General features: G+C 48.8%; 1 protein-coding gene across 2 annotated transcripts in view; it reads right to left on the bottom strand.

The window, feature by feature from the left end:
• The window catches only part of IGLON5 (IgLON family member 5), a 136,105-nt gene that overhangs the window by 18,527 nt on the left and 95,515 nt on the right, over nt 1–22,063 (bottom strand). For both annotated transcript variants that reach the window (XM_082231843.1, XM_082231844.1), the window contains exons 2-3: nt 12,634–12,712; nt 1,417–1,649 (exon numbers count right to left, since the gene is read on the bottom strand). In XM_082231843.1, the coding sequence (XP_082087969.1) occupies nt 1,417–1,649; nt 12,634–12,712 (312 nt within the window). The remainder of the gene's footprint in view (nt 1–1,416; nt 1,650–12,633; nt 12,713–22,063) is intronic.

The following is a 22,063-nucleotide window of genomic DNA, read 5'->3' as shown; positions in this document are numbered from 1 at the left end:
TCATGCTCCCTGGAGTGAGCAAGGGTAAGTATCTAGGGTGGACCTACGAAGACAGAGAGACAGTGAAGGCTAGTCCGTTGGGATGGTGGGACACTGCCCAGCCAACCCCAGTCTGCTCTTAGCCAGCCCGCACCTGCTTGCCTTACTACCTCCACTCGGTCCCAGGGGTGGCCCTGGCTGTCAGCTTCCTCCTGCTGCTCCTTAGTCTCAGTGTGGCCCTTGTAGAACTCAGGAGGGAGAAGGATGGGGACATAACTGGAATTAGCAGGCTCTGGCGCCATCTACTGTTGAGCTCCCTGCCTTCCACCCTACCAGTCCCATTGGACACCGGCCAGCATGCAGGGAACTGAAGGTTTGATTTTTTAGCCTTCACATCTGACTTGATGATGCCCCCAGCTGTCTCCCTTTAATTTATTCCATTATTGCCATTAACACCAATGTGAAGCCCTGCACTTGGGACTGCAGTGAGGGACACATATTCTTTCCCCACCCAACATCACTAACATTTAGTGGCCAGGGCACAGCAGATGGGGATTCCGCAGGAGAAAATGCAATGTCACTCTGGGCAAGGGGTCAGCAAAGGAGCATTGCAACCCCCTCCCCTTCTCCAGGGGTCCTTGCAATACATACTAGTCTTCCTGTCATGATGTCAGGCAGTTTGTTTGCCTTTTTTTGTTATAAATAGCTGTCCCACCCCAGAAACAGCTGCATTTTGAGTGCCTCCTCATCAAATCCTCAGGCTAGTGCTTTCGGGGTTAATTCCCAATAGCTGCTTTCTCTGCCCCAACGGAAGAGCCCCCGAAAAAGAAATTGCTTTTTTCCTGACTGGGCCTAATGATCCCCATTGTCTGCCCTGATAGGTTGGGGTGACGTAGGCGACGGCGAATGATGGAGGAGCTGAGAACAGCTGTTTCCTGACGCCCAGGCGCCTCGTTCCGGACCGGGGTCCAATCAGCTCCTATTGTACTGGCTTCCCAGCTCCAGCAACCGTGGGAAAAGGGGTGGGGGGCTGGGTGTAATTATGGGGTAGGCTAGTATTGCAGTTGTGGCTTTTGCCAATGCTGCAGAAATCCCGCAGGCGGCTGGGAACCAGCAGAGGAGCAGAGGAGAGGAGTCTCTGTTTGGTTTTGACAGCTGGAGAGAGATTCCAAGTTGTCTAGAGCCAAAGTGCAGCTCTCCTCTGAGATGGAGGGTAGAGGTCTGGGGAGTTAGACCTACATAGTCAGATGCAAAGGCTGGCAGGACTTTTGCACCTTTGCTAGTTGGGCAATTTGGAGAAATGCTGCTGGAGAAACACCTGGTGCCGTCAGCAAAGGATTTTGAATTCTGATTTGTTTTAACCCACCCTGGGGCTGCTGCTGGTGGAGGGTGGGTATGAAATTATAATAGTAAAAATAGTAATAATAATAGCAATACCTTGCACAATGAGGTACACCTGCGAGGTGTGAGGCTTGTCCTGTGTCTGGAAGGAGCAGGTGTAGAGCCCTTCGTCGTAGACGTCCACATGGGTGATCATGATGCTGAACTCCGAGGGGCTGTTAGTCAGCAGCTGCACCCGTGAGTCGATGGACCACTTGTCATTGCCGGCGTACAGGATGTTGGAGCGGTTCAACCACGCCACGCGCGTCACCTGCTGGTCTATGTAGCAGCTGCAGAGAAGGGAGAGGAATTAAGCAGCAAAGGTGAGCAGCAGAACGATGGAATGAACACGGGGCAACAGCAGAAGTAGGGGCAGGGCAGGGCTGGCTCCTATATCAGATTCTGAGGGATGCAGCAGTGGACGTAAGAACATCTGAACCAGGTCAAAGATGCATCTCGTCAGCATCCTGTTCTCATAGCGGCCAACCGGAAGTCTATGGGAACCCCACTGCTATCCTTATGCCTCCTCCCCCCCCCATGAACTTCTGATATCCACTGATATTCTAACCCCCCATGAACATCTCCAATCCTCTTTTAAAACTTTTCAAATTGGTGGCCACCCCTAGTTTTCGCCGGAGTAAATTCCAAAGTCTAACTATGTGCCGTGTGAAGAAATACTTTATTCCGTCTGTTCCAAATCTTTGAATATTCTGGATGGTTAGGGTCAGGGAGGTCAGTAAGGTAAAGGCAGGCACAAGAGAGTTTCTCCATTCACTTTCCTCTCAGTGTTTTATTTATTTTTTTAAGTCTCTGATTCTCTACAACCCCACATCAGTTTCCTATTTATTTAAAAAACAAACAAAAAAGTTCTCATGAAAATTCATCAATGTTTTAGTGTGAATTTGTCCCAGTGTTGCGCATTTGTAGGCAATTTGCACGTTTTCGCAAAGCTGTTGCTGTTATATTTATTATCATGCACCCCTTCAACAAAATGGTCCCAGAGTGGGTTACAGCAATGTAAAATACACTATTAAAAACAGCTTATCACCAGTCATGCATTTCTGCGTGATGCTTCCCACTAATGTATGCATTTTCAGGCATGCTCTACCCTGATACACATGTATTTTCAGACATGTATTACAGTGGTACCTCAGGTTAAGTACTCAATTTGTTCCGGAGGTCCGTTCTTAACCTGAAACTGTTCTTAACCTGAAGCACCACTTTAGCTAATGGGGCCTCCCGCTGCTGCTGTGCTGCCGCGAGACTTCTGTTCTCATCCTGAAGCAAAGTTCTTAACCCGAGGTACTATTTCTGGGTTAGCGGAGTCTGTAACCTGAAGCGTACGTAACCTGAAGTGTATGTAGCCTGAGGTACCACTGTACTTGGCTAGGGAACTTGGCTTGAAAATTCGGAGAAGCACAAGTTTCAAAGGTTGTGCTGTGCTTCGGTTCATGTACCGTTTAAGAAAGTGCAAACTTAATCGAATCCCACTTCCTTCCAATCCCAGCATTCACACAATATAACTGCCTCAAAGAGGGACAGATATACAGCACAAGCGGGGCCTGCTTACATTGGCATTTATGCACTCAGGCCCTGTCAAGGGAGCACCCATAACCTCAAGGCCTAGGTTGCCTCCATGACCCCAGTCCAGGCAACAGCCGCCATCTTGGGGCCTTGAGAGAACAGGGACCTCAGCACCTGAGCAATACCCTGCTCTGTATATTGCTCGGTTTGTAATCTGAGGGAAAGCTGGGCCCTTTTCCACCTCTGTAGCACACAACCAAGCAGAATTTATTACGCAGCATTGTAACATGTGAGGGAGAAGTGTGGTGGGGAGGGAGGAGAGAATGAAAGTACTCATGAGTTTTCCTCACAGATTGCCAAGGCCTTTGGCGCTCTCTCGTTCTCTCCCTCTCTCTTTCCCTCTCTCCCAAGCCCTTTGAAGTCCAAAAGCCCATGTTATTACAGCTCTCTCTCTCACACACTCTCTCTTTTTATCAAGCCCTAAAAACTTGAACACCTTCCAAACTGTGGATTTACAGAAAAAATGAGTGTTGGGGAGAGGGAGGAGAGGGGGGGGGACATTAAAATATCCCAGACTTTGTGAACTCTGCTGCTGAATTTAAATCCTGCGCGGGCACGTTCAAAAGCAACCCTTGCCTTGCAAATGGGCTTGGGGTGTTCTCGGTGCAGCCACCCTCTCTGAGGCCCTGGCATCTGCCCGCCCACCCCCTTGGCATCTCGCTACTCTTCCTGCCACTTCATTTCTCCCCCCCTCTCTCTTTCCCTTCCCCTCTTTCTCCTCACCCCCCTTGCCCTGTGGCTCCCGGCCTCAAGATTTAATTATCGGAGTGCTTTTTCTCTCGCCTTCAAGGCGAGTGGGCGCTAAGTAATCCCGTTTCTTGGTCCCTGACAGCTGTCAGGCACAGATTGGACAAGTCTTCCAAAGATAACTGGGGAAAAGCTGGTGTGGGGAGGGGAAGGGCTTTGTGTTTCCCCCTTGAATTTGCAGCTGACCCTGATATTTTATATAGATGCTATTCCTCCACACACCCTGCCCTGCCCTGCCCCTCACATTCTGCCACGGACCCAGAGCTGAGATATCTGCTAGTGGCATCTTGCCACACAATGCCTGATGAAAGTGTCCAGGAGAAAGTCAGAATCCTGGGACAGAAAGGGCCAAATCTACAATATACCTGGTTATTTTTCCTTATTTTTTTAAAAAAAAAGCTTTAAGGAAAGCAAAATATTGGTTGGTTGGTTGGTTGGTTGGTTGGTGGGTGGGGCCTGCTTAACCCTTTCCCCCTGCCAGCCATTCGGAGGTAAAAAGGTAAAGGGACCCCTGACTATTAAGTCCAATCATGACTGACTCGGGGGTTGTGGCGCTCATCTCGCTATGATGGCTGAGGGAGCCGGCGTACAGCTTCCGGGTCATGTGGCCAGCATGACTAAGCTGCTTCTGGTGAACCAGAGCAGCACACGGAAATGCTGTTCACCTTCCCGCGGAGCGGTACCTATTTATCTACTTGCACTTTGACGTGCTTTTGAACTGCTAGGTTGGCAGGAGCAGGGACCAAGAAACAGGAGCTCTCCCCATCGCGGGGATTAGAACCGCCGACCTCCTGGTTTAGACCACAGCACCACCCACGTAAAAAATATACACAATGGCAGAAAGCTATTGTAACAGAAATTGGGATCACCCAATAAGTCCAATGGGCATTAGCTCTGGGACTGGCAAAAAGGAAGCGGTTCCTTCTTTTCAGAAGGTGGGATTAATGGGTGGAACTCACTGCTGCAATATGTCAGGCTTTGGGGGATCCGATACCTCTCACGGTAGCAGCCAAGAAACAGAAAAACAATAAAAGTTCCTACTGTATCATTTATTAATATTCACAGGGAGACATGAAGGAATGCAGTCTTCTCCAAATAATGGTATTGCTCCGAGTAAAGTCCCCCCCCCCCACCTCTCCTATTCTACATCACGCCTGTGTCGGCTAATCTGAGCTTTCTGCCTCTGAGATCTTTGTTCTAGTACACTCAATGCATGCCGGGTCCTGGGTGGGGTGGGTGGTTCAGGAATGCTTTCAAAAGACACCGAGTCTGTCAGTTGGCTCTCCCCGGTGCTTCTTCTTCCTGCTGTTCCTCTTCCAATATTCCCCAGCTTCTCCCCTCTGCAGCCTCTGAACTGTGCCCTTCTGCAAACCACTGTTCTGAATCTATACTGGCACCCCCACCATTCCTTCTCAGTCCAGTCCCTGACACAATAAGTGTTGTGATGGCAGCTAGGGGAGAGAGGATTAAAACCACAAAAAGAGCCTTGCTGGATCAGACCAAAGCTCCACCTGATCCAACACCCTAATCCCACAGTGGCAAACCAGCACCCTAACAGCAGGACATGAGCTCAAATGCTCTCTCCAGCACACAGTACTCAGGGTTGCCTTCTGCTTCTAATGCAGCAGGGAATATATTGCATAGGCTCCATGCCTAGTTGCCACTGAAGGCTGTTATCCTCTGTGAGCTTGTTGCCCTTTTGAAACCACCGTCTTTTTAAAAGGTGGTGGTAGACGATAGGCATACCAGCAGCCACGAGCCAGGATATTAAAACCTCCATGCAGAGCTGCAGTATATCTCAGCATCCAAGGAAAGGAGGCAGCATAGAAAGGCATCATTTCCATGGCCGTTGTGGGAAAGAGAGAGCGCTGGACTAGGTGGATCTCTGCTCCAGCTTTGCCAAAATTCCTCCATGGAGACAGGGTACTGGGTGGGGGTGACCTGCCCCTGGGAGCTAACAAAAGACGTAGGCTCTGTACTGCAGCTCGCTTAGTATTCCTGCCAAGCAAGTCAGCCAGCGAGCGAAGGAGGGAGGGCTCCTTTCCACCTCCTCCCCCTTCTATTCTGCAGAGAGACAGAGCAGGAGGGAGAGGTCTTGGGAAGTAGGTCAAAGCCTCTGCTGATTCAGGCTGGTGGGAACCCGGCACACTGCAGGCTGTTTGGAGTGGGGGGCTGGCGGGTGGGGGGAGGAGGAAGGGGGGGAATGGCAGAGAGACGATCTCCGCATGCTGACTCACAACTTCCAGCTGGGCGTGTGCGGAGGGGGCTGGATGCAAAGAGGGTACATGGGGAAGGGGGGCTCTTCCTGCTCTCCCGCCCCATGTTGTAGACCCACGTTCCCTCAAAGAGCATCCTGGTTGCTTTGATGTCTATTGAGTGAACAAAGCAATTTATATTTTAAAAAGAGCAGGAGAAGAACAAAAGATGAACATGGCAGGATCAGGCCACGGGGCCTGCCTAGGCTAGCATCCTGTTCTCATATTGACCGGCCAGATGCCCGTGGGAAACCAGCAAGCAGGATTTGAGCAAGGGAGGACTCTGTCCTCCTGTTGCTTCCAGCAACCAGTATTCATAATAATAATAATAATAATAATAATAATAATTATTATTTATACCCCACCCATCTGGTTGGGCTTCCCCAGCTACTCTGGGCAGCTTCCAACAAAATATTAAAATACAGTAATGCATCAAACACTAAAAGCTACCCTAAAGAGGGCTGCCTTCAGATGTCTTCTAAAAGTCTGGTAGTTGTTGTTCTCTTTGACATCTGGTGGGAGGGCGTTCCACAGAGTGGGTGCCACTACCGAGAAGGCCCTCTGCCTGGTTCCCTGTAACTTGGCTTCTCGCAGTGAGGGAATCGCCAGAAGGCCCTCAGCACTGGGCCTCAGTGTCCGGCAGAAGAATTGCTACCTCCAGCTGTGGAGCCAGAGAGTAGCCATCGTGCTGTCCCTACCCTCCAGCATTCCTCAGATGAAAATGGGGGTGCTGTCCTGGGCTTTGAGGCACACCTTCTTCTCCTCATGCTCCATATGGCTCTGTCCTGTGCCCATCTCCACCTCCAGCACAGCCACTTTCTCCCGCAGTTCCACCACCTTAGTGCCAGGGGGGTCACAGGAGTTTGCCATCCTTCCACAGCCCGCCGCTACACCTCCTCCTCCTCAGAGACCGGAGCAGGGACACAGATGCAGCGGCTTTGTGGACAAGCCCCACCCTCTTCGCTCCCCAACCCACCGCTTTCTTTATGGGAGACTGATTGACCAAGAAGCAGGGAAATGGTGAAAGATTTTTGTAGGGGCATTCAAGTGACCCATATCTCGTTTTCATTTTTTAAAAAACAGGAAGTGACGCCATATTGAGTTGGGGAAATGGAGCGCGAGGCCTAGATCTAAGAAATGTGTTAGTGGGGCGCATGAATCTGTATTTCCAGTAACACATTGAAATACTGCACTCAAGGGAAGGTCCCTTGGGAATTCAGGACTTGGCGTGACCAAGTAAGAAGCTGTGATGGCTCAAGGGTTTTTGTGACAGTCACGGCATTTTCAGGGCAGTTGGAGAATATGTTTGTCTACTCCTCTTTTAAAGCCATCTAGATTGGTGACCCTCACACACCCACACACACATACAGACTTATTGCCATCCACTTGCTTTACATTAGTGATGGGGGAGAAATTTGATTTTCTTTGCATTGGAATGAGAAACTACCAAGCTCTCACTTTTTGAACTAGCATGCAAGCCAGTCATTCATAGCCAGTGTGGTTCTCCATCTAATGTGTCAACAAGAGAGAGCATGTATTGGTGAAAATATGCAGAAAAATGTCTGTTAGTACACACACACACACACACACACACACACACACACACCTGTTATATAGGGCAAGGTTTCTGCCAAATGTGATTATTCATCAAAACTTCATACAAACATGTGTATATTAGTAGAAAATTGCACTAAAACATTGACAATTTTTCACGAGGCTTCCTTTGTTAAACCAACAACTCACAAATGGCTGCAGAAATGTGAGAAACTGATCTCAACATGGGGAAAACAAGAAACCAAAATTAACAGGCACATCCATCCCTATTTTACACCAGGCATAATTTCATACACTTCTATCATGTTCCCCTTTTCTCCCTGTCAAGGTCAATTGCCTTAAGGTATATTAGCGCTCAGCTCTGATTGAGCTCAATTTTGGGGAAATAAGCATAAAGGGGGGGAGGGTTCTGCTCTCCTAGTGTGCATCTCTCTTGTGATTTTAAAATGGAACCCTTGCTCCTCGTCTAAATGGTTTTAAAGGCATGGAACTGCTCCTGCCATGTCCAGTATGGGCATTTCCAGGTGGGGGGGAGGGGGAGCTTCAGCAGAATGGCTTTTGATGGGATATCCTGGTGCTGGGTCTGGCGAGAGCTGGAGTCCCAACAATGCTTAGAGGACCACATTAGCCACTCTGGGATTGAAAGTTGTGAATATCTTGCCTGAGCCAGTGGTTGGTGATGAGATGCCTGCAGGAAGAAGTGGCAATGAGAAGTGTAAGCCTATCCATACCAGTGAGATCCTATTGTGCCTGTGGGTATGGCATTGTTACACCATAATAATAATAATAATAATAATAATAATAATAATAATAATAATTCATTATTTATACTCGTCCCATCTGGCTGGGTTTCCAACAGAATATTAAAAATACGATAAAACAACAAACATTAAAAACTTCGCTAAACAGGGCTGCCTTCAGATGTCTTCTAAAAGTCAGGTAGTTGTTTATTTCCTTGATATCTGATGAGAGGGCGTTCCACAGGGCGGGTGCCACTACCGAGAAGGCCCTCTGCCTGGTTCCTTGTCACTTTGCTTCTCACAGTGAGGGAACCGCCAGAAGGTCCTCGGCGCTGGATCTCAGTGTCTGGGCAGAACGATGGGGGTGGAGACGCTCCTTCAGGCATACTGGGCTGAGGCCATTTAGAGCTTTAAAGCTCAGTGCCAACACTTTGAATTGTGCTCGGAAACGTAGTGGGAGCCAATGTAGGTCTTTCAGGACCGGTGTTATGTGGTCTCAGCAGCCACTCCCAGTCACCAGTCTAGCTGCTGCATTCTGGATTAGTTGTAGTTTCCGGGTCACCTTCAAAGGTAGCCCCACGTAGAGCGCACTGCAGTAGTCCAAGCGGGAGATAACTAGAGCCTGCACCACTCTGGCAAGACAGTCCATGGACAGGTAGGGTCTCAGCCTGCATACCAGATGGAGTTGGTAGACAGCTGCCCTGGACACAGATTTGACCTGTGCCTCCATGGACAGCTGTGAGCCCAAAATGACTCCCAGGCTGTGCACCTGGTCCTTCAGGGGCACAGTTACCCCATTCAGGACCGGGGAGTCCCCCACACCCGTCTGCCCCCTGTCCCCCCAAAACAGTACTTCTGTCTTGTCAGGATTCAACCTCAATCTGTTAGCCGCCATCCATCCTCCAACTGCATCCAGATGCTCACACAGGACCTTCACCGCCTTCACTGGTTCCGATTTGAAAGAGAGGTAGAGCTGGGTATCATCCACATACTGATGAACACCCTGCCCAAACCTAAATGTTCAACCTGAAACATGAGGTGCTAAAGTACTTGGGAAGGGCTGTAGCTCAGTAGTAGAGCATGTGCGTTGCAAGCGGAAGGTTTCAGGTTCAATCCCTGGCAGCTCCAGGTAGGGCTTGGAAAGAACCCTGCCTGATACCTTGCAGAGCTGCTGCTGGTCCGTGCTGGACAATGCTGTGCTAGATGGGGCCAGTGGTCTGATGCAAGATAAGGCAGCTCCCTATGTTTCGAGGGCTAATTGGTCAGATCATAATACAAAAACCATCCGGAAAGCACAAGAAATGACGGCCACATTTGGAACTGGCACTGAGTCTGCTCCACTGAGACCCATTAGTGCATGGAACACCAAAGAAGAGAAAGAGCAACGAGCAAGAAACAAGCAAAGGTCCTTTGTGCTGGGAACGAGAGGTCATCATAGGGCCAGATGGAACCCTATAATGCAGCCACGTGAAACCTGGGCTTGTGGCTGCTACCCCCATAAAAAGAGGATAATCTCTGGCAGCCAGCGGTCGCTGAGAGCTGCAGTTGTTCTCTTGCTGAAAGTCAGGTGGGCATGTGTTCCAAACAACCTGTGAGATGCGCTAATGGCTGTCCTTGAGCATGTGCAGAGTATCTTCCCTCCTCTACTACAGCTCTTGTGCTCTAGGACAGCATGAGTTCTAATCAATCTGGCTGCAGCCCATAGCATCTCACTTACACGACCAACCATCACTCTCCCCCCTGAGCATGTGCAGAGTGGAGAATGCAGTTTTAAAACTCAGAGAGGGAGAAAGGGGATCTCAATGCATCTCTTTGCGATGTGGGGTGGGAGAAGCTTCTCCAGCTTCCTTTCTGCGTGCTAGGTTGCTGTAAAAGCAAGGGCAGTTAAAACCCTGGCACCAAACATCCCTGCACATGTTTTTATATAACTGCACTTAATTTTGGAACGCAGAATTTCACATAATTCTGCACTATTGATATGGTTGAAAGATGCAAGGTGTGGTCTCCCGCACATTTTTGGGTGCCGTGCTGCCCCGCAACAGCACGGCCCCCCCAAAATGGGATGTTCCGATTTAAACAGGACAGTTGAGGGGTATGATCCTGATGTGGGGGTAATGGAATTCCCTCAGAATACAGGGAAGGAAGGGTCTCCTATGGGGGCCTACTGGGAAGGGTTGTGACTCAGTGGCAGAGCACCTGTTCTGTGTGCAGGTCCCAAGTTCAGTCACCAATGTTAGGGCTGGGAGAACTCTGGAGGGCTGCTGCCAGCCAGTTACAGGCAACACTGCTTTTGGCTGTCTCTCGCACTGACCCAGTACAAGGCAGCTTCCCTATGTCCTCTTGCTTCGAAACAATGCAGAAGTATTCGCACCAAGGCCTGGTGAATTTATGCCGCATTTGACAGAGTTATTAGCCATCCCGAAAGTCACCGCCAGCTGCTATTAACGCGTTATGAGAAGGTAATTGTGCGTTGTGCCGTGAGGTGGGGGGAGGGGGAGAGGGCATATTTTATTTAAATGCTGTCAAGATGTTGCGATGAAACTTTAATAGGCAGGGAGAGCTAAATGATTGAACTGCGGGACGAAACCTGCTCTGGGTTCAGACATCAACGGAAGGGGGAACGGGAGAGCAGGGTCAGGGAAAGGTCCCGCTCTCTGTTGGAGCAAAGGCTGTAGATGAAAGATGGCTGCATCACCAGAGAGTGTCCTTCTGTTTTGCTCTGCTTGGAAGGAGCCACTCTTCCCTTACATTGGAGGTCTGTGGTGGTTAGTGGTCCCTGGGCCCAGCAGGCCCAGAACAAGACCTGTGTACGGTGGCCCGCTAGGTGCTTACATTTGCTAATCCCCATTTCTCCTTTTACCTCAGGGCAATTGAATAAAGAAAGCCAACATGTGGGCAGCAGGTAGCTGCCCCACAAATCTTAAGGTAAAGGGACCCCTGACCATTAGGTCCAGTCGTTACCGACTCTGGGGTTGCAGCGCTCATCTCGCTTTATTGGCTGAGGGAGCCGGTGTACAGCTTCTGGGTCATGTGGCCACGGAAATGCTGCTTACCTTCCCACCGGAGCGGTACCTATTTATCTACTTCCACTTTGAGGTGCTTTTGAACTGCTAGGTTGGCAGGAGCAGGGACTGAGCAACGGGAACTCACCCCGTTGTGAGGATTCGAACCGCCGACCTTCTGATCGGCAAGTCCTAGGCTTTGTGGTTTAACCCACAGGGCTCCGAATCCCCTGGGCTGGGAGGAAAGGCCACAGCTCAGTTGGGAGAGCACCTGCAGAGGGTCCCAGCTTCATTCTCTGGCATCTCCAGGTATTGCTGAGAATGTCCCCCACCTGGAAACCTGGAGAGCCAGTCAGCATAGCAGTGGAGACCAAACCATGAGGGCAACTGGGGCACTGCCCCACTGATCTCAGTCTGCCCCCAGCTAGCCCTCACTTGTCTGCCTTCTTACAGTCTGTGGAATGGCTCTGTTTTTCTTCTTCTTCTTCCTTCTTAGACTCTGTGTTGCCTCCTCCAGCAGGGAGGAGGATGGGGACAAAAGTGGAATTAGTTGGCTCTGCCTGCTATTCGCTCTGGCGCCACTTGCTGTTGGCCTCCTTGCCTTCTGCCCTACCAGCAGCAGTGGGCACTGCAGTGTAGGGAACGTGAAGCTAGATGGGCCAATGGGTCTGACTCCCTATGTTCCTATCAGCCCAAGCTAGTGTGACCAGTGTTCAAAAAGGATGGGAGCTGTAGCACAACAACGTCTTGAAATCCACAGGCTCCCTATTCCCAAAGACAGAGTTGTGGGGTTGAGTGGGGGCTGACATGGAAGTTCTAGTTAGTTTAGAACAGGAGGAAGATATGAGTCCATACAGCTTGAGAAACTACTCCCTCAACCTGAAGAAGTTTTGGACTATAAATCCCATGAGCATCAGCTAGCAGGACTCTACTGGTTAGGTTGGATGGGAGTTGAAGTCCAAAACTCTGAAGACCACTAGGTTGTGGAAGGCTTTGGTCTGGTCCATGGTAATAAATTAATGGGGAGGGCTCATCACTCTCTCAGCCACCCACCCACCCATCCACCCACCCACCCACCCACAGTGGTACCTCGGGTTACATACGCTTCAGGTTACATACGCTTCAGGTTACATACACTTCAGGTTACAGACTCCACTAACCCAGAAATAGTGCTTCAGGTTAAGAACTTTGCTTCAGGATGAGAACAGAATTTGTGCTCCGGCAGCGTGGCAGCAGCAGGAGGCCCCATTAGCTAAAGTGGTGCTTCAGGTTAAGAACAGTTTCAGGTTAAGTACGGACCTCCGGAACGAATTAAGTACTTAACCCGAGGTACCACTGTATATACGCACACACAGACAAATACGCACTCCTCGGTCAGAGGGAGAAACTCACCTTAGCGTTGCATTGTCCCCTTGACAAACTGTGTAATTGTCAGCTGGCTGGTTAAAATCAGCACCCCGAACCAGCAGTCCTGCACAGTGAAAGACACAGAGAGAAGTTGCTGTTAGAGTGCGGCCGAGGGATTGCCATGCAGAGAGATCCAGGGATGGCAAAACAAGCAACACCTCTTTTAGGAGTAGGGTTTTTAAAGTTGTTATAAGGCCGAAACCTCTTGTCGATGTAGAAACAGGCAAGCTTTCTGAGCTTTCCCATTCTTAATATCATCCTGTAAGAATTCTGCCTGAAGAAGTGTTCTGTATAACCTAGAAGTGACACAGCCCTGGATCAACAGAGGATGATGTTCACAAAATGATTTATGATTAGATTATCACTCGGCTGTCAATATATTGAGCTGCTGTGAACTAGGAATGGCTGACTACATCAGTTTCCAATTCTCTCGGTTTCTTGTTTTTTTCCCCCAAATCTTAAATTTGGCTCTCCACATTTCCACATCAGTTTGTGATTTATTTATTTTTAAGTTCCCATGAAAATTCACCAGCGTTTTAGCACACATTTCTACTAATACACACATTTTTGTGAAGTGATTTCCCACAACAGAATGTGTTCTTGTATTTATTTTCACCGCACTAAACATACTTTACTCTAGTCCATGCATTTATGTACACACTGCTTGTCTGGGTAGCTGGACTGCAAAATTCAGAGTGCTGTGCAAATTTCAAGAGATGGCTTTGTTTCAGCTTCAGAAAGTGACAATTAGGCAAGTTCACCTTTAAATGCAAAAGCAATTAAATGTCTCCCCCATCCGCCCTCTGAGCTAGCCACTCTATTTTGGGGTAAAATAGTAGAAAGCAACACTGCAGCTTGTTTACTTTCTAGGGATATTCACATGGTAATCGCACGGTCCCACCCTGGAGTCAGCACTGACGAGGAACAGAGCATGTAACCCTACTGATTCACTCAAACCATTGCCTATAGCAGACATAGGCAAACTCCAGCCCTCCAGATGTTTGGGACTACAACTTCCACCATCCCTGACCACTGGTCCTGTTAGCTAGGGATGATGGGAATTGTAGTCCCAAACATCTGGAGGGCCGGAGTTTGCCTATGCCTGGCCTACAGTTTAGCACCCACAGGCAGGTCAAGAAACCTTTTTTAGTTAAAGGAATCTTTCTTGGCTCTCTCTTTTCCCCTTCAGCACTGCAATGGTTGTATTGCACACACACACACACACACACACACACACACACACACACACCATGCAAGCCCCTCACCTGCAGTTTGAAGTGGGACAGGCTAGGAATAGCATTGCCACATGATCTGCTTTTTGTGTAAACTAACTGTAAATCTCCTTTCCCATTCATTTACATCTCCTTGGGGTATTAATGACTCATTAGCATTGCTGTAGTTCTCTTTGAGGTATCATTGACTGAACAGCACTTAAGTGTGTTGAAGTGCACGGTGTGATTTCTTCTTTACCTGACAGCAGATGCAAGCATTGCATCGCTTACCCGCACTGTCAATGACGCTTCTGCTTAAAGTAACAACAACCTTGACGATGCCTTCCCCTGCTCCGGCCCCAAACACACAAACACGTAAATATGAAGACAAGTGTCAGAAGAAGAAGTCCATTTGGTCATGACTCATAAGATCCCCTTTCTCCAAACATTGTGCTTCTCTGAAACAAAAGGAAGAGAGGCAGAAAACAGAGCGCAGCAGTGCTCTGTCCACCTGCAATTCCCAGCAACTTGTCTTTGAATGCATACTCTGCCTCTGAACATTGAGGTTCCATTTAGACAGAGTGACTGCTGGATTTCCTAGCCACCTTCACCTGGATCTGACTTCTGAGATTCCACCTGTGCGAGGCAACCACTGACTGAGTATATGGCAACCACCAAGGACATTGGAGTGCCACCTCCTATCAGGGCTGTTAAGAGAACATTTGTGAAACAATCTGACTCATGGTACAAGCCTCTCTTCTCTTCTGAATTGGGGTGGAAGGTGCATGTGCATACATAGCCTAGATTGCCCGAGGGCTCATCAGCGGGGATGCCTCATCAAATGTGCCTCCGTTTTCTTTCCCTGTCAAAAATCCACTGACTCTCTCTCCCTCTCCCAGTGATCTAAGGTCAGGAGGCTTAGAGACTGGGCTGACAATAGCTGGAGAAAGGGTCCAAGAGACAAGTCTGTAGATCCTGAATGTCATGATGTGCAACCTGGTCATTAACAGGTTCTGATGCTGCAGAGCTAGGAATGTCATGAGTCAGATGCCTGGCTTGACTCTTATTTGAGGGGGCTGGAGGTGTTGTTGTTGAAGCACAATGGTCCCTCGGGATGGCCAGACCCAGATTGTTTGTCATCACGAGCTTGCGATTTGAAAGCAAGCCCAGGATTTCAAAACATGCAAAGGTTGGGCAGCAGTAGTAGAGATAAACGGCACCATTTGTCATTTCTAAAGTCTGGCTCGCCCACGGCAATTCATCACTTGATATGATGACTGCTGCCATCAGGAGGCGGTGCTGTCATCAGGGCAAGAATTTGGGGCAGAAGTCAACAGAAGGAGCAGGAGAACACACAAACGCACACTAAAAAAAAACAGAGCAAGGCTTAGCTTCTCACATGCCGAAGTAACTGAAGTCAATGCACATCCCAATCTAAAGTAGCCCAGGAACTATGGCCCAGAGTGTAAAATTATCTCCCTGCACTGCTGCTCAAAGGGATGAATAATTAAGGTGAAAACCCACAGAGAGACTAAAAAGAGAGGGAGTGAGCTTCCAGGCTGCCGCTATTTTGGGGTGGGGTTCAACCACATACCAGCAAATTCAAGTTGCACAGTTATAGGCTAGTTGGGAGCTCTTGCACAGCATAAGTGCTTCTCCAGAAGATCAGACATTTTTTGCAACAGGGAAAGGCATGGGAAAATTCAGTGGGAAGGCGACTGGGAATGTTGCACCCCTGCAAACAAATCAGGCCAAATGCCCATTGAATAGCTAACGTCGTTTAATCTCCCTGGATAAAATGACCAGGATGCATGTTCAATAAGCAGCTCATCTAGAAGCATCCAGATAGAGGGGGAGGTGTACGTCAAGGCTCAGAAAGCCACATCCTCTGATTCGGAAGGCCTTGAAAAAAGGTGGGGCTAGAAAACTGGGGGGAACCCAGAAAGGAGCACTCCATGCTGCAACATTTGGTTGCGGCTCCCACTTGCCTGCTCTGCTACAAAGCTATGGACCTTTCCCTTTTGGGAGGCTTCTATTTTCTTGACTTCCCAAGACAAAGACAATTTTATACCCCTCCGGTGCTGTAGCTAGAGTGGGCAGCCCTCTGCTGACTCCAGGTTGCAGCTGCTCCCCTTCCATGGGAAACTGGAAATCAACCAGCCCTGTGACATTTTGCACATCCTAAGCTCCGGGCACTGAAAACAAGGCCTGAAGCTCAGCCCTGGCCTTAGAGCACTGAGGCATTGCTCCTGTCTGAGATACCCAGTCACTACGCCCACCCTGCCCATATTCCATCATAACTGGAGTCCAGGTTGTGATTGATAGGCATCAGCATCTGGGAGAGATCTGAGGGTCAAAGCTTAGTCAGCAGCCACGCAGCAGGGGACCCGACCAGCATCATTTTTATTATGGATTTATTTATTTATGTCTTCCAAGTGATTTCCTTCCACTGCCTAGCACAGCGCAGGTCATTCAATGGTGTCACCAGCATTTGGGGGCATCTGCTGCAAAGATTGGAGCCAGGGAAAGAGGTGGAGGGATTTGGACAGAGTCAGCCCCCTATCATCTGCCCTATGCATGAGATTGCATCCTTTTGGTCCTATTCATGGTTAATGATGCCTCTTCACTAGAGCTATTAAAAAGTGTGTGTGTGTGTGTGTGTGTGTGTGTGTGAGAGAGAGAGAGAGAGAGAGAGAGAGAGAGAGAGAGAGAGATTTTCAAGCAAATTCTCCTCGCCCTATACTGGCCTGCAAAAAATCCGAATCTCTCTCTGCTCATAATTTGCCATCAGTCATGGGCTACCTGTTACATACTGACATAGCTAATTTTTTGTCCATAGGCTTCAAATATTAAGGACTAGCAGCTGCTCAGCAAATACCAGCAAAAACACTCGCTGTTGTGATGGACCAGTGTAGTAAATAGAGAATCTGCATATACCAAGGACTCAGACTGGGTTTGCATGCTCCCAACACGCAGTGTATTTTTGAGAGCTCGGCACACAGAGGTGTTGCATATACCCCAACATGGTGGGAACCCTGTAAGTGTAGGTCAGACAACTCAGATTTGGGGTGGAGGGTAGGGTTTGCCTTTCGGTGCAATAACACCCCCAAGTTCTGTGCTTTATTTTTCCTCAAAGAGTCAGGAAAGCCAGGGGGTGGGGGGTGGGATCCATTTAGTGTCATTCCCTGCAAAAATCCCCATGCTACCAAATTTTGCTAGTCACAACCCAAACACAGAATATATTTGGTAAAGTCCTAAAAATCCATTCCAGTGATTGTGAATTAAAGGGGTTGCATCCACTGTTAGTCGTACTCTGAGTCAAACCCATTGACCTTAGTGGACAAGATGAACATAGGGCTATTAATTTAAATCGTTGGTTTGTTTCCTAAAATTTCACACCGCTTGAATGGAAAAGCAACCACCACCCTCGGAGAAGTTCACAAAAAAGAATAAAGCCATGGAATTATCAGTAGAAACAATATAAAAGCAACTATTTACGATGATCAAAAATTGGGGAAACCAGCCATAGGCTAAAAAACCAAAGAAGACACATTCTACAAATTGGGATACAGGTCTGAAATGAGTAGAACTCCCTATGGAATGAGTGGTGGAACACACACACACACAGTGATAAAGATATCTACCGTATACAGATATCCATATAGATATATTTCCAGTTTCTAAATCGAGATTAGGAGGGTGTGATCTAATTTTGCTTGTTTGTTTGCGTGCCTGTGGAACTCAGACCAGGTAAGGCAGCCTGCCTGACCTTGCCGATTCTTAAATCTGTCCACAGATCAGCAATGCATTGTGTGTATGTCTGTGTGTGTGTGTGAGAGAGAGCAGAAGCCTGCCTGGGCCCCTCCGGTGAAGTGCTTGATTAAGATTCTGTCTGGCTGACGAATGGAGCCGGACACAAGTCGGAGGGGCAGACGGTTGCTTTGCATGCAGAACCAGGGAGAAGGTGACGAGGGAAGAAAGAGACATGGACAGAGATCAATCACAGCCCGCGCAAGCCCCGCTAGCTCTCCTCAGCAATGCCTCGCAAGCCTCCGGCTGTCCTTTCTCTCTTTTCCTCCCCGCCACCACCAAGCCCCTCTCCATTCCTACACAGCTTGTGCCCCACCAATCCTAACAACGTTCCTCAGAGGGCGGAGGCTGTGTGCTCCAGGCTTCCCTTTGGCCCAGCTCCCCATCCCTCTCCATCCCAGATAGCCCTCCCCTATGACAGATTGCAGTGGGCAGGTATCTAACTGGCGACTCTCACTTGGATGTGACATCGTGTTTACTTCATGTTCTCGCTCTGGCTACGAGTGGCGACTGTCAATATCCAGCAACTGGCACCGTGGCACTCAGGCAGCTTGAGGGTCACAGCAGATGCTGCTACGCCAGCAGTCCCTCCTGGACCAGGACGTCTGCTTAATGCATGCACTTAGCACCATTGTCAGGGCCTGGAAGCGCCTAGGACACATCATGCCTCACCAGAAATCTGTGCACACACACACATACTCACTGACCCTGTTACTTGGTGCCAAAAGGCTGTCTGGAGGAAGGGCTAGCCCCTGAGCATGAGCAGAGTTCTTTTCTTTTAACATCAAAGACAAATGGAGGGGCGTCAACGTGGGACCTTGCAGATGTTGTGGAGGGCAACTCTCATGCTCCCCATGCTGCCTGGAGATCATGGGGTGTTGGCATCCAAGAACATCTATGGGGGTCACCACATTGCCTTAAAGGTAAAGGTAAAGGGACCCCTGACCATTAGGTCCAGTCGTGGCCGACTCTGGGGTTGCGGCGCTCATCTCGCTTTATTGGCCAAGGGAGCCGGTGTACAGCTTCCGGGTCATGTGGCCAGCATGACTAAGCCGCTTCTGGCGAACCAGAGCAGCGCACGGAAACACTGTTTACCTTCCCGCTGGAGTGGTACCTATTTATCTACTTGCACTTTGATGTGCTTTCGAACTGCTAGGTTGGCAGGAGCAGGGACTGAGCAACAGGAACTCACCCCATTGCGGGGATTCGAACCGCCAACCTTCTGACTGGCAAGCCCTAAGCTCTGTGGTTTATCCCACAGCGCCACCTGGGCTAATTCACAGAGGCATGTTCATCCCTCAGCATCACCCATCAATAGGGGAAATGAAGCATGGTCAAAAGAAGTCCTATTCATTTCATTAAAAGGTAAAGGTAAAGGTACCCCTGCCCGTACGGGCCAGTCTTGCCAGACTCTAGGGTTGTGCGCCCATCTCACTCAAGAGGCCGTGGGCCAGCGCTGTCCGAAGACACTTCCGGGTCACGTGGCCAGCGTGACATCGCTGCTCTGGCGAACCAGAGCCGCACACGGAAACGCCGTTTACCTTCCCGCTGGTAAGCGGTCCCTATTTATCTACTTGCACCCGGAGGTGCTTTCGAACTGCTAGGTTGGCAGGCGCTGGGACCGAACGACGGGAGCGCACCCCATCGCAGGGATTCGAACCGCCGACCTTTCGATCGGCAAGCCCTAGGCGCTGAGGCTTTTACCCACAGCGCCACCTGCGTCCCATTCATTTCATTAGGCTATGGCAAATTCTAACATGAGAGAGGGAGAGGAGGAAACTCTCTGGATTGTCTCCATGCAGTGCCGGATTTACGTATAAACTAAACAAGCTATAGCTTACGGCCCCACTCTCTTGGGAGCCCCCAAAAATTTAAAGGAAAAAGAAAACACCTGGATGTACATTTCCAAAATATAAGATAAAAAATAAATTAAATAAAACCTACATACAGCAACAGTGTTTTCTGTTGTGTAGGCTCCTATGATGTAAGTAATGGGCCCTGCCTGCTAGCTTGCTCCCTATAATATCACTGGTTTGCTCATTTTTATATAGAGGGTGCCTACATTCTGCATGGACTGTTATGTGCAAATGGCTTTAGATACATATTAGGTCCATAAATTACCATATAAAGGTAAAGGTAAAGGACTCCTGACAGTTAAGTCTAGTCACGAATGACTCTGGGGTTGTGGCGCTCATCTCGCTTTACTAGCCGAGGGAGCTGAGGTTTGTCCGCAGACAGTTTTTTTTCGGGTCATGTGTCCAGCATGACTAAGCCGCTTCTGCCAAAACCAAAGCAGCGCACGGAAACAGCGTTTATCTTCCCGCCGGAGTGGTACCTATTTATCTACTTGCACGTTGACATACTTTCAAACTACTAGGTTGGCAGGAGCAGGGACTGAGCAACGGGAGCTCACCCCGTCACGGGGATTCAAACCACCGACTTTCCAATTGGCAAGCCCTAGGCTCAGTGGTTTAGACCACAGTGCCACCTGTGTCCCTAAATTACTGTATAGCATATATTCAACACAAAAAACAATAGCAATTTGTTGTTGACAAAGGACAGCTGGACATATAAGGAGCCCCATTACCTTCAGTAGCTAAATCCGGCCCTGTCTCCATGCCATTCATGTTTTTATAAAACTTGGTAGCTCAGGAAGAAAAGGCGGCATTGCGAACTCCACCAGGCAATGTTTTGCTAACATTTCAAGAAGGGTTGTAACTTAGAGGCGGAGCAGTGGCTGTTGGCTACAACAGGATGCATCTTTCAAGCCTGATTCAGCAGTGGGGAGAGGTGGGGGCACATCTTCTCCTGCAGGCACCCATTGGTGACCCCTCCTGTAGACAATATTGAGCTATGTGGACCAAGGGTCTTCTGTAACTGAGTATAAAGTAGCATCCTATGTTTTGTGGTGTCGTCTCCCCCTCAATAAAGATTGGAGTGCCCCAGTTTAAAGACAAAAAACAGCCTTGCTAGATCACATCAGAGGTTCATTGTTCTAATACTCCTGATTCCCATTTTTAATAAAAACGCACTCCAGATGCCACCAAGTCTAGGGAGGCACTGTATAAAGTAATAATAACAATCAATTACTCTGAGTGGAGCTCTACGGGAGTGTCTGGTGTGGAGGTTAAAATAGATGACGTGCAATAAAACAACAACAACAACAAGTGTTGTACTTATACTCTCCTTCCTTGGAGGTTTTTTTAAGCAGTGGTTGGATCTGTCATGGATGCTTTCGCTGAGATAATTATATGCCTCTGGATTTTATTTACTATTTATTATTGTTCCATCCCTCCTTCCCTTCAAGGAGCTCAATGGGGCATCTCTGACTCCTCATTCTATCTTCACAACAACCTTGTAAAGTAGCTTAACCTGAGAGACCATGACTGGCCCAAGGCCACTCAGTGGGCTTCATGGCCGAGTGGGGATTCAAAACCTTCTCTCCCAGGTCCTTGTACAAGAACTATTAACTGCTGCACTGCACTGGCTCTCTGCTATCTGATTTCCACTGGTGGAAAAAACATGCAAGCTTTCCTCTTAAACAGAACACACACTCTCTCTCCATCAGACAATACTGAAAAGTCGCTCGTTCCCTGGTATATAGAGGGTGACGTTACATATTAAAGCAGAGCAGAAGGTTAATATGGATGAAAAAAAATCCTCAGGGAATGATATTCTGTTCCTTGCCCTCACCCAAGAAGCAGGCATCACAGTTAATTTTGCTTCCCTTCATCTTCGTGTTGCAAATGCCCCATTTTCAGGTGCCAAGTTCCGGTATCTTTCATAGTAATGGGATATAGACAGCTGTTGCCGTGTTGGTCCCAGAGATTAAGGAGCGACAAAATGAGTTAAGCAGTGTTTTTATTGCAATGTGAGGTGGTGCCTAAGGACTCCCCTGTCTGCACTGACTGACTTTCAAGCACGATTCAAGGAGCTGGTTTGGATGAGGGATGGTGCCAGCCTGGTCCCTGAAGGGCCAGATTTGGGAAGTGGCAGGGCAGGGCAAGGCGGCAGTGTTATTGGGGCCATTTCCGAGCCATGGGGGGTCAAATGCTTGCATTCTGAAACAGGGCATGGGGTTAATTTAGCTGCCATGGACTGAAAGAAAGAGGGAATAAGCAAAACACAGACACCACGCCCAGCAGGGAGACAAGTATGTGACCACGTTGCCATGCCAAATACACTGTACAAGGTCTAACCAGCAGTGACTACGACTTCCCTGCTCATGGTCTGTTTATTGTTATTTGCAAGCGGAGCTTGCAACAAGTCTTGCAGTGCAGATTGCTCCTATTCAAGAGTCCAGCTGGCCAGCAATGGTCCATTGAATTCCGCCTATTGCTTTTTAAAAAAATACAAAAAATACTATTATTTATTGAATTTATATACCGCCTTAT

Source organism: Podarcis vaucheri (assembly GCF_965113315.1).
Source record: "Podarcis vaucheri genome assembly, chromosome: 7".
NCBI classification, from domain to species: domain Eukaryota; kingdom Metazoa; phylum Chordata; class Lepidosauria; order Squamata; family Lacertidae; genus Podarcis; species Podarcis vaucheri.
This window is presented reverse-complemented; position numbering and strand designations above follow the sequence as displayed.